This window comes from Melospiza melodia, chromosome 11, assembly GCF_035770615.1.
Source record: "Melospiza melodia melodia isolate bMelMel2 chromosome 11, bMelMel2.pri, whole genome shotgun sequence".
Taxonomy (NCBI): Eukaryota; Metazoa; Chordata; class Aves; order Passeriformes; family Passerellidae; genus Melospiza; species Melospiza melodia.
This window is the reverse complement of record NC_086204.1, coordinates 19,682,986-19,696,179: the sequence shown is the minus strand read 5'-3', so window position 1 is coordinate 19,696,179 and position 13,194 is coordinate 19,682,986. Positions and strand designations below refer to the sequence as shown.

The following is a 13,194-nucleotide window of genomic DNA, read 5'->3' as shown; positions in this document are numbered from 1 at the left end:
CGCTTCTGAAAAGCCCCTTTGTCCCCTGCCTGAGTGAAGGATTGGGGCAGGGATGATGGATAAGCTGATGAAGGTGCTGATGGAGAAGCCATCCCGGGGCGGTTTGGGGCCGTCACTCCGCGCCTCGCTCTGCGCAGGGGGGGATTTCAGCCTCCCAGAATTTCTCATGAGTGGAACAATCCATTTTGTGGATGCACCAGCTGGCCAAGAGGTGTGGGCAGTGCCAGCTTGCCTGTCGGCCTGGTGCTAAGCAGCTGGCCGTGGGCAGGCAGAGGAGCCTGCAGAGCCAAGCCGCAGGCAGGAGGCAGCGCAGGGAGCCGCGGCTGGCTGGGCTGGGGCTGGCAGCGGGATCCGTGTGGCTGCAGCTGGGAGCTGAGCGCTTGGCAGAGGGGACAGCCTGCCTGCCAGATTTATTTTGGTCTGTCAGGCAAGGTCACCAATTAATTCCTCTGGAGCATTTCAGTTTGGTTGCATTAGGATTTTCCAATGTGAAGCTGTAGTGCTGTAGAGACTGATGCCCAGCTTCACAGAGGAAAGAAAAAGATTTAGATACAATGCAGGCGCTTATACTCAAGACTGAAATACTTAATACTCCCTTCTATACCTTTAAATGGTGAAGTCTTTCACGGCCTAATTTTCACAAGCTGTAGAGCTCTCCAGCATCCTAAAAAGCAGCCTTGCCTTTGCTCAGAAATGGTGGAAAGTACACAGGGCTTAGCCCTTTCTCACACAGATGATATGAAAAGTGTCACACAACTTGCTCTTCCCTCTGTATTACACCTGTGATTATGCTTATGCCTATTTTCATTCCCTGATTTAACAGGGAATGAAAATGAAAGGAGGCTCAGGGATGTGAGCCTCCTTCCCCAGCTGTGTTTCAGAACAGGCAATGCATGTGCCAAAACCTAGAAGGTGATTTCAGGTATGGAAACTGTTCCCAGGGAGCCCAGGGCCCTGTGAAATCGAGTGTGTATGATGACATCTTCAGCATTTCCTGAGGTCTTGGTAGGGATTGGGGTGGGAATGATGCCTTAGATCCCACCTGAAGTGCTTTATCTCCTTGATAAGGGAGGTGAGTGCATTGCTCTGGGATGAACACTGTGCTCTGGCTCAGACACAGGAAAGTCACAGAGACTCAGAATGCCAGAGGGAACGGGGGCACCATGACTCATGGTGTAGATCAGAAGGAAGTGGTGTTATTTCTCAAAGGTGAAACATTCAGGGATGTGTCTGCATTGAGTCTGCAGTAATGTAGGCAGGTTAATGCCACTGTGAGACAAGCACTTCTCTTCCAGTTCTAGCCCTACCCTGAGCCCCTGTTAATCACTTATGCCCATAGTAAACCTAATCTTATAACAGATCTTGAATAGTACCAGTTTTGTTTTGACCACAGAAGCAGGAATCTGAGTAGAATTCTAGCATGTTAGCTTATCCAGCCAAATTCTTGGCTCTTTTCTTCTTCTTTTTTTTTTTCCCCTGTAATTATCTTTTTTATCACCTGGCAAAAAACAAAGCATCAAGACAGCTCTAATTAGAGTAAATTCTCAACCACATAGGAGGCAGATATGACCACAGTTACATTAGGCATTTAAATATTGTTTCATATAATATCCATAAAGAATGTTGGGTTACTTTTTCAGTGTATGTTAAGAAGATACATGAACGTTAGGTGCCCACATGTGTCCTGACCAGACCAGTGGATGCATGAATAGGGAAGGGAAACTGGGACTGCAGGAAGAGACAGGCTACAGATAATGAAGGGAAAGCTCTGTGATCAGATCTGTCAGCATAGATAATTCCTGCTTATCAAACCTGAAATCTGAAAGGCAACTTAAAATTATTAGGCCATGGAAGTGTTTACTGTGAATTACAGCTAAGTGAACTGCAAGTGAAAAAAAAGGGATAACTAGATTTTTTCTGTACACAAAGCATTTTCAGGTACCAAAATAACAGCCTTCTCACACTGATTCAGGATGAACTGTAAGTACTATTTTTGAGCAGCTTTGGATTTTCTTAGTAAACTGTTCTTCCAGTACTGCTTACAGGTATAATTATTGCCTATTCAGCAGTACCAGAAATAAGAATGCCTTATGCAATGCCTTTTTCCTCTGGGGACAATGTGAAATGGTATTCAGAATAGTGCCAAACTGTAATGCACTTACAGGAAAAAAAAAAAAAATCCCATATTAATCAAGTGTGGAGATAAGAGGGAAAAACAACCCACCCGAAACCTTAAATGGAATTTATGTAAAACTACCTGGAATATACCAGACCTATAAAAAACCTCAAGGAAAAACATTGTAACTAAATAAAAAAAGCCAGTAGATGGCATGAGAGACCTTGAGATTCAACATAGAGCTCAGATGGTCACTAATAGCTACTCCTGCAACCTTCTGAGCTGTCTCTGGTTTTAGACCTAACTACTGTATTTGCTGGATTCCTGAGGTTTCTTATTCATCAGCTGCACTTAGATCTGCACACTACATTTATTTTTAGGGACAACCGAAGTTCATTTAATAACTCATTCAAACATGCTGAGTAAAAGCCTGGCTCTGTTGAGTTTAACCATTGGTTTCAGTGGCGTTAGAATTGAGGATTTTTTTTTTTTAACGCTCATGCTGCAGAGCTGGCATTTCATTTCCAGGAAGGGTCTGGTATTAGTGGTTTTGTCCTTTCCTATCCCACTGCAGCTTCTTTCTCTGGAGCAGAATGATCCTGCTTTCCTGAGATTCACTGTGTCATTTAAAATTAGTGAATCAAAAGAGCCAGGTCTGGTGGACAAAAGGTTTGTTGTCTTTGTCTAGGATACAAAAGGCTGTGTCTCCAATAGCCTTTTTGCCTATTTGTCTGTAATAGCACCATCCAATTCAAGGCTTTTGGGAATAATCCACTAAGGTATAACCAAAGCTGACCATGAACAAATTAAGTGTATTGTTTTGATTTTTTTCCAAATGTATAGTTATTTTACAGTTGGATGAATCTGAAAATGAAAACCTTCAACTTAGCAATAAAATATACTCATGTGGTTAGGAGATCTAGTGGAAAAATTTACTTTTCATTTCTAGAATCACTGAAGAACTTGCAAAAGACATATGGGACTATAAATTCATAAGCATTTCTGACTCCATCAAGTAGGTAAGTAGTCATATCTTTCTGATGCAGAAAATGAGACACAGAAGTCCCCAGCCTGATGCAAAACCACATTACAGAGCTGCAAGGGCAGGATTAGGATGCAAGCCTGGCTTATGCTTAAGTCTGCATCTTTTTTTCTGACACTTTTTAGAAAAACAATACTAGAGTACCATAATTGCAAGATTATATTACTTGGTTACTGCAGTGAAGTCCAGAATTCATTAATACATACAATTGAGGAGCACTAGGAATGAAAAGTGGAATGCATAAAAGCTCAGCCTGTGTAGTATGCATTTTAATACTCAGTTGGGTACATAGTTTTGGCTTGCTTTATAAGATAGGACAGGCATGATTTCCAAATGAGGTTTAAATCTGGACTGCAGATATTCTCCCAGATGGGTTGGAAATGTCTGTGTGGTGCATTAGAAATTCCAGAAGGGCTTTTTCACACTTGTACTGCTAATGTTCTTAATTCCTTTGGCGAAATGAGCTGGTTCTAAGTCCTGCTTTGCCGTGCACAATACCAACCTCATGCTTTTCTAACGCCCATTGCATTGTGATTTTACAGCTGCAGTGAAGCCTTTCAGGCAGTCAAAGGCATTCAGCTGTCCCAGCAAGAGGGCACTAAGGAACAGGAGCTGCCCAGAAAGGAAAGCTGCCCTTGGAAGTGGAAAAGAGAGCTGCATCCCATCCATGCTCTGTGCAGAGCAGAGCAAAGTCTGTGCCTGGGCTTCATCAGTGAAGCTTTCCCCCAGGCTGCATTACTGGTGGGGTGATGGTGAGTGAATTCCCTGCCCCAGGAGCAGAATTTCTTCTCTTACTGATGGCTCTTTGCTGTTACTAAACCCTTGTTTTAGTAGTTGAGCATGAAACTTCATTTTTCTTCTCCCCCTACTACCTTTGTCTTATCTGAAGTGGTTGACTGGCAAAAGTTTCTCTTTTGTAAACAAGAGGATTAAAGAGAGAGGTGTTGGATTAAAGATGACAGTCTGATCCTGTGAAAGTCAATGTCAAATCTGCCATAAGCCACAGTGAAAACAATACCAGCAAGAAAAGAACTCTCCAGGTATAAGACTAGTGTGATTTTAAGGGAAAGTGGAATGCAATATTTTTCATCTCCCCTCTTGTTTGAGGCTATCTGTTTTGCAATCTAGCTCTTCTGATGAGTTAGGAAAACACAGCTTTTGTACATTTTGTGAATGCTTTATTAAAAATAAAAACACAGGGCAAGGAATTCATGTTACTGGTCTTACTTTGGAGATCTATGCATGAAGAAAAGCTATTGAATAGAGCACTGGGTATTTGCATACATTCTCAAACATAATACATAGATGAATTAAGGCTGGGGGAGGAAAAAGAGGCAGGTAACTGCCTTTTGCCTTTGTAGGTTATCCCCAGCAGAGAGGCTCAGGGCAGAGGCAAATACCTTTGCCCCAGAGTTTGCATCAGGCATCTGGGCTGAACAAACTGGTAATGGCTTACTTCTGGAAGTAATGATGTTATGGCTGTACATGGAGAAAAACTGGGCCGTTTCTGAAAGTTGGTGGCAAGATGCAACTTGAGAGAGAGTAAAAGGAGTACCTCCTTACACTACTCATGCTTCTGCTCTTGAAACAAAAGCACTGTGAAGTGTTATGCTGTAATTGTTCAACTATTTAGTCTTCAATAATTTTTCTGATAGATCAGTTTTTAGTTAGAAAGAAAAGCATTTTCATTAATGGCACTTTCCTGCCAGGATTTGGGTTCAGCTGTCCCTTGCCCACGCTAAGGCTTCTCTTGGAAGAGCGTGCTGGCTGCTATTGACTGCTGTGGAAAACATGGCATGGTTCAGTGCACGGCTGATTTGTGACACAGGGTGAAGAGATATTGTGCCATTGCTTGGGGGTTTGAAGGTGCCTCCTATTCCTGGTCCCCTGGGGTGGGAGGGAATTACCTTTCTGCACAGTGAGGGCTAGCAGATTGACTCTTCACTGGTTAAACACAGTCTGACTGTCCTGCTTGTATTTTATTTTAGCTTTGTGGTGCTATTGATCTTACATATCTTTCTATATATTGCTTTTCGTAGTATTTGGAATGCTACTTGATGTATTATTGTTCCCTGAAGTTTTTGAAGCCATCATTTTCATAAATATACAATAGGAGATGGTAAAGCAAAAAAAAAGTTCCTATTCACACTTTTAGTTAGTTCATGAAGCAACAGCACATCCATTGAAATTTAAATGAAAATGGGGACTGTGTCACACACTATAGCTCTCTGGAAAGCTACAGTGGGAGTCTAGCAGTCCAATTCATTCCTTTGTAGAATGCACTAAGGCTAATGGTCTTGCTGGGAGTAAAATATATTTTTTTGCAGAACGGTTCCAGGAACAGACGTTGCTCTTTACCAGAAAACATAAAAGAAAACAAATGCTTACTGTGTCTTTAGTATGCTAAATATGAAATTCTTTGCACAATGGAATGTTAGCTGTAGCCGTAATCATGTTTTCCTTTCATCACCTAGTGAACATAATTTTAAGAGCGGACTGCTGTAATTATATCTCAGATAAAAGGGAGCAGAATTTCTGTATAATATTATAGTTGGCCTGATTGTTTTGTTGATAGGCAAAAATAAAGAGAGACCACATGAATACTTATTTAATGAACATATTTATTAAGCAGCGCAGACTGTACATAATGCATTTGACTTTGCAATAGACTTACTTACTTTCTTCAAGCACCTTTCTTAATATTTTACTACAGCTATTATGTTCCCTTCTTATCTGTCCAGCTATTCAATTATTTGTGTAGTATGTCTATAGCACAATGCCAAAACGTTTAGCTTAACTACAGCTGCCAGTGCAGGTACAATCAATGTCAGCATCCACAGACTCCACAACATCCTCAGATGCAGATTTCTTATCGCTGCTTTTCTGCCATTCCAACAGGCTTACAGCAGATTCTGTCAGAAGAGTGAGGCCATTGTTAACTAGCATCAAGCAAATTAACACATTTCAAAGAAACACTGTTTTGATGGCTGTCAACTCCCTCATCAAGTAAAGAATGAAATCCTGCCCTCACGACTGACATCTAACTGACTCATTGACTTGGAACAGGATTTTCACCCATGATATAATTACTGTAATACTTCCCTAAAACCAAAATGAATTACATTTCACGAAGCACAAAGACAAAAGGAGGCTGTGAAAGTGCTGGAGGTAGCCCCTGTCAGTGTAAGACCACCACGTACCAATCCACATCAGCAATCACTTCTGTTAGTGCTGCATATCACTGGGTATTTCTGCTGACTATTTGTCGAAGTTCATTTCTGAAGGGTAAGCCCTTTGGAGAATTTTCAGAGGTTCATAAACTTCTAATTAAAGTTTCCCATATACTGTGAAATCTGGCAGAGCATTCTCAGTTGCAGTATTAACCTTACCACACTGCTTTATCAACAGCAGCTTGAATAAGCCATATTCCTTAATGCTGAAATAATCTAAATGGAATAATGATGTTCATCCTCCCAATAAATATTCCTAGCTAGTTGGAGGTTTATCATTGCATTGGAAGAATATTAGGATATCCATTTAGATTAGGTTTGTGTAATGAGAATGCATAAAGCTTCTGTAATTTTACTTCAATTTGTTTTATTCCTTAGTTGGACAGTACATTTATAACATGCCATCCCTCATCACAGGGAAATATGGACACTGCTGTATGAGTTCAGGTTGCATCAGTCACTTATCTTCTGAAAGGTTAACACCCTCCATGGCTAAATTACTGTCCAATATTAAGCACAGGTTTTGCATAATAAACTGGATAATGAATATTTCCCAGAAAGATGCTGGAGATGCTTTTAAAAATGTATATTATATTTTCAGGCTGTGAAATGAGAAATGCTGTAAAATGTCTGAATTCTGTTTTTTTTTGTATATTATGTCTCTTACTCTTGGCCCACTGTGGGTCTGAGCACATTCTTATCCATGTAGGAAATGGTTTCCTTGCAAACTGGATTGTGGGTGAGTAACTGATCCTCATGTAACTGATCCACTTGTGGCATGTTTGAAATATAAACCAATATGTGGATTTAAACTTGGAGTGATGCCTGCCTCAGTCAAGTTCCTAAGGCCACAGTCTTGCTGATTTGAGGGCAACAGGAGAAATTGTGCATTCTTGTACTTCATTTTATCCTTGCTCCACTGCAAGTGGGGTGCTTAACTGTGATGGGGTCCTTGAATTTTGAAACAGCAAATTGTCATGTCTGAATTCTCATATAAAGAGTTGAGAAAAGTTCTTTTTCCTGTGCAGGTGTGTTCCTAGATTCAGAAAGATGAAGATTTCTACTGCTTCTACTGCTTCTCCAAGTCATTAGACAAAGAAAGAAAAAGAATAGTTTTAAAGTGCTGGCCTTGTATTCCTATTGATCTTTAGCCTAAGAAAAAGCAATCAATTTAGCAAGCTAAAGAATGATAAATGGAATCTTTTTCTTCCTCCTTCCTTTCCTCCTCTTTTTCTGCTTCCTCTTCAGGACAAATAAATAATCATATAAACAAACAAATAAATAAGTAAATAAAATTAAGGTCTTGATTAAAAGAATTGCAAGCGGGCTCCCCAGTCTCTGCTTCAGTAAATGAACAAGAGAAGCCTGCAGTTGCTCTGAAAGCAGCACTGGCTGCAACAACTAAATTCTTTTTTTTGTTTTTTTTTCTGATTTTCCTCTTTTCTCAAACAGTTTTGTGAGAGAATGAGACAGCTTTATTATAGCCTAATATTCTAAGGCAGTGAGTGGTCTGGGGTTGTGACACTTCAGAGATACAGACTTGGATACACAATAGAAATCTGTAAAACATGGATATAACAAGATTTTGGAAGGATTTTTTGTTGAGGGTGGGTTTTTCTATTTATGAAAGAATGCATCCATTCTCATCTCAGGGAGCCACCAAAACTATTAACACTCTCTCTGTGCTACTTGTTGAATAGGCTGTGGCAGATATTTGACTATTGTAGAGAGGGATCCTCTCCTCTTTTCTAGGCTGATTCAGCACACTTCAGATATTAAGAACACAAGCAAAGTGCAAAGTTCTACACGGACATTTAAATTCAGACATAAAATACCCTGTCCTTTCCAACCCTACTCAACACAGGGGTGCATTGGCTCCAGTGAAACTACACTGGATTATCTCAGCTAACAATGGATTTGGCCAGCAATGGTTAACAGAGAACAAAACACTTCAATAGATTCTTCCTGATGTTATGGTTCCCTGTAAGCTATATAGGTAATTAATTAAAAGACTCAGGAAGGAATGCTCCAGAAATATCTGTGGGTTCCAGGTTGGATTCTCCTTTCATGATTACATAACTTCAGTGTGAAACTGTATAAGACAATGCCTGGCATCCTGGTATAAATGAAATGAGAAAAAGGATTGTGTTTTTTTTTAATCTGGGGCATGAGTATGTGTGTGTAAGATACCTTTAAAACCAAACCATTTTCTGGGACAATCTAGAGAAACTTCCAGCAATGTGGTTTTGCTGATGAATTGCACAGTGGTATAGCATGGCAGTCTAACTACAGCACTCATGTCACACTACCTGACTGACTTTCAATTGCCTTGCCTGCCCTGGTCTACACAAAATTGCAGGCTGTAATGTACATAAAAGGACTCAGTGTTGCTTAGCTCAACTTTATGGAGATCCTGAAGACATGACAAATTTTATTTTGTGATTTTATTGATTGCTGCTGCCCCTTTTACCTCCTGAAATGTTTTTCTCAGATGATGCTACCTGCCATCACCTAACCTAGCTTTTAATTGGCCAGCACTGTCAGCAGTTATAGCAAATACTAATGGGATTAAAAACAGCAGCTCAGAGAGGAGCCAGAGCAGCACAGGTCTGTGCATGGCTGTGCTGTGTTTTGTTCTTTCGAGTGCTCTGACAGCTCCTGCAGTACGTGACACACAGAGGGAGAAAAACACTGTACCTTTTGGGAAGCAGTGGAAGCCAACCTTTACTGAAGCCTTTTCACTTGCAGTACAGTCTTTCATACATTTCAGTACTGGGTCAACAGAGTAGCAGGTAGATTCCTCACCATCAACAGTAGGGTTTCGATTCAGCTTCACATAACTGCGCTGCAGCTTGCACCCTGAGAGGAAAAGGAAAGTAGTTAAAATTGTGGAAATAAATCCCAATCGATCCTTGCAATAATAAAGGTCCATATTTTCTCTTCAGCTTTTATTAAAACACAGGTACCTGACAAACCATTTTCACAGTAGCGAGGTTATCAAGATAGGACAATAATAAGTTGAGGAAAGAGTCTGAAAGGGGAGCTATTTTTAAAATCTAATTGCACAATAGAACCCAAATGGAATCATGTATACTCAGTTTTTAGAACTACATAATACACAGAAAATAACCTCTCATGTCTGAAAGCTATTAAGAATAGATACTGCAAGCACAATGGCTACTTCATTGCATTAGGAAAAATGTCAACCGTAGTGAATGGATAAAAAAGGGCAGCATTTATTTAATAACAACAAGGATAATTTTTGTATTGGATGATTTTTATAATGCTGCAATTATCTCACTAGAAAGGTATAATGTAACTTAACAGGATCCCAGCTACAACTCAGTTTCCTGACACACAGATAAGAATAATTCTGCTGCCACTGAAGTCAAGGAGAAAGCAACCATTAACTTCAATAAAATTATTTCAGGTCCAAGGTAAATGGAGACCTACCAAACAAAACTGTATTGATATTTTGGGAGTCTAACATTGTTTTTCCAGCTGCGTGTGAGATGAAGCTCTTTAGGAGTAGCTCTAAATAGTTTCCTGAGATTGCACCCTCACGTGGTGCAGAACAATAATGAATTTTTTTACATTTTGGAAATTTACATGAGTGTAGGATCTGACACTGTATTCATAGTCTGCACCTTGTGTGGTGAAATTAAGTCTGTAGACAACAGCTGAAACTGTTGTGATACAATGGTGAAAATCACAATTTATTTTCCAGTAAGAGCAAGATTAGGGCTGATTTTGCCTCTCAAGAAAAAAAAAACTACTCAGTGTAAGAAATGAAACCCAATTATTTAACATTGAATTATACATGAGACAAAGACTTTTGCTGGAGTATATATTCTCTATATTCACAAGCAGTGTTTTAAACAGTCAGTGGTCAATAAAGTTAAAATACATACATATGGCTATTGAAATTTCTAAGTAAAAGGCATCTACTGCTTTAAAAAAAATTTTTCTAGGTCCTGGCAGAGGAAAAGTGAAATCATATTCTATCCAAGCATAGAGTTTTTCCATATCCACTCACCACCAGAGCAGGTTTCTTCTAGCAGTACCCACGAATGAATAAACGCAGAACAGCTGTGTGCCAGCCGATGGTTTGGCATGAGCAGCTCATTTTCCTTTTCTCTGTCATTGTTACCACAAACTCCACAGGTCTTTCCTCTCATCCACGAAGCAACCGTAACCTGCAAAGCAGCACATCTTTGCAGTGAATGCTGAAGTGTTGGTCTGTCACACTGGCAAGGCACCAGGCAGAAAGAAAGCAGTAACCTTGAAAGTAAGTCCTGTACCTTAAGATTTACACCATCAAAAGTCACCTTCTGCAGTCCAAGTTCTGGAACTTCCACGGTAACTGTTTTTCCATTTTTATAAATTTTAACATTGCCTGTAAAAAGATGGTGAATCATACCCTGATCATCTTAAATTAATGGAGAAACTGTGTAACACAAAACTCACCACAATGCATTTTCCTTCACAATGATCATTTTGCTGCTACAGTTAAATATGTATATTTAAGTGGAGAGGAAAAACAAAAATAGAAGAAATAATATCTTTTCAAAAATATTCTACTGCTGTTACCTATAGTGGGAACTGACTTCTGTAGCTAGTATGCTAAATTTTGAAATGATAATGACAGTGGTGGTGCTCCAGCTAAATGTCTGAATAAAAGTATCTCTCTGTGACTATAACGTGAACCTTTTTTCTGAACAATCACCAAGATGGGTGAATGATAAGAAAGGGCTTTATTCACCTGTTATTGATGCTGGAGGAGTAGAAGTAAGAGTATATATACTATAGGAAACATGAACATAAGTCACTACAAAACTTAAGAAAGTAGTCCTTAGTTTTCTCTTTTAATTAATTCCACTTATGTTTTCTTTACACTGAGATTTTTCTGTGAAATTTATAAAATCTTGATATTTAGCTCCCAGGTCAGTCCTGGAAAACTGGCTATCACAGCTTACCTTTTGCATACTCAGAACCTCCACTCTGTGATAGAATTCGCTGTTCATTGTATGCCACAAGGAGAGACCAATTTGAGGCAGGACTGATTGTGATGTTCCTTAAGAAAAACCAAAAATAAAAGAGAATAAATTAGTGGTCAAATATGAAAAGTATAGATATTTGTGACTATCTGAATTTGAATGAATGAACAAGCAGTTTTCTTTCCAAGGTGCAAAATTCATTGGGACTGTGGGTTTTAGTAGTCAGCCTTTAAAGGAAAGACAGCATGGTTACTTAGTGAGCAAGTTATCAGATATTGGTGGCTGCGGAATTCAAGACAAGAACAACTACACCATAGAGCCTCAGACAAGGATTCCTTCTAGAAATTCTTTCTTTCCCATATGTCTTATTGAGAACCAGTTTCAGCTAGAAAGTAGATATCTCTTACTCCTAGAGTGACTCCCTGAGAAACTTTGTACCTAATTTCTAAGCCTCAGTATAAATCACACTTACGCTGTTGTTGTATTTATGTGAACCTCTCTTGAGAAAGATTGAGGAGCAACCTTTCTTGTAGAAATGATGAACTTTGGGTATTCCTTACAGTCTTGAACCACAACCAGGTTGCAGCTTTTATTGAAAGAATATGAATGGCTCACACAATCAAATGTTTTGAAATCTCTCTCCCCGATTTCACACGTGGCTGAAAGACAAAACCATAAAGAAATGGCAGATGTGACCACTGTAGGTGTTGCTGTGAGATTGAACACTATGAGATTGAACTACCCAGCAGACATGAAGAAAACTTCGCCTCCTTGGCAGAAGCCAGAGTCTGTAAGGACATGAGAAAACTACAAAATAGCTACCTGCTGTAGATTATACCAGTATTGATTTTGATGACGTGCCAAGCACAAAACTCAAGCTAACAGGGAATAAAATGTACAAAATTCTTGAGAAACTGGATGCCATAACAAACTGTGGTAAAAACTCCCCATTTCCCACAGAAGTGCTAGACACCAACCAGGAGAAACTTATGTGGCTCCTTTTTGAATAAAATAAACTGGACAGAAAATATGTGGACTCTCCTGTGCCCATCACCTGATGCTTCTCAATGCAGAGCTGGCACCTTCTCACGAGGGGCAAAAGACAACCTCTAGTCCTTGAAGACATGAGTGATTCCCAAACTCTGAATGTTTACAGCAGTTTGAAACCTCTTCATTCACCTGCCAATAAACCTGCTTCTCTGTGAGGCAACGAGCTGCTGGAAGCAGGGCTACAGATGCATGCTATACTTCCCTGTAAGACCATTAGAAGGAAAGGCAAGGCCCAGCCATGGCAGAGTATGATCTACACACATTGCTTATTCATGAGACAAACATATAAGTAACATTTACATTGATCTTCTTGTGCTATTTGTGAAGCTATTGCAGGCAATAAATTCCAGGCAGTGATATCTTGAGTCTCGTAAGCTGGAGACGGGCCTAAGGGCAGAGTGAATGGCAATCGGAATCCCTGACAATAAAGTGTTACCTGAAAAAGCAGAAATGAAAATACATTAAGATAAATTGAACCATATGCTCAAGATATGACTGCAAAAAAAACCTCTCTCTTATCTTGGAAAAAAACTCTTGAAGATGCATTTCTACAATTGCAGTTGTGTTAGTCTCAGCAGAACGTACCCTGACCTTCAGCTTTTGTGAGAAATCATCATCATCTCTTCTAGTCATACTTGACTTTTTGAGAAATTTTTAAGAACATTGAAAAGTAACTGATAGAGATGAGTTTAAATGATATGTGAATGACTTAAAAAATAGGCTAACAAGTTGAGTAACTGAGATGATGGATGTGTTTGG

General features: G+C 39.6%; 1 protein-coding gene across 1 annotated transcript in view; it reads right to left on the bottom strand.

Annotated features, from left to right (window-relative positions):
- Positions 1-5,951: 5,951 nt before the first annotated feature.
- Positions 5,952-13,194, bottom strand: part of LOC134422795 (vitellogenin-1-like) — a 42,849-nt gene continuing 35,606 nt past the window's right edge. The window contains exons 30-36 of the mRNA XM_063165168.1: positions 12,736-12,871; positions 11,858-12,044; positions 11,365-11,462; positions 10,690-10,784; positions 10,425-10,584; positions 9,086-9,247; positions 5,952-6,070 (exon numbers count right to left, since the gene is read on the bottom strand). Of these exons, the coding sequence (XP_063021238.1) occupies positions 5,952-6,070; positions 9,086-9,247; positions 10,425-10,584; positions 10,690-10,784; positions 11,365-11,462; positions 11,858-12,044; positions 12,736-12,871 (957 nt within the window). The remainder of the gene's footprint in view (positions 6,071-9,085; positions 9,248-10,424; positions 10,585-10,689; positions 10,785-11,364; positions 11,463-11,857; positions 12,045-12,735; positions 12,872-13,194) is intronic.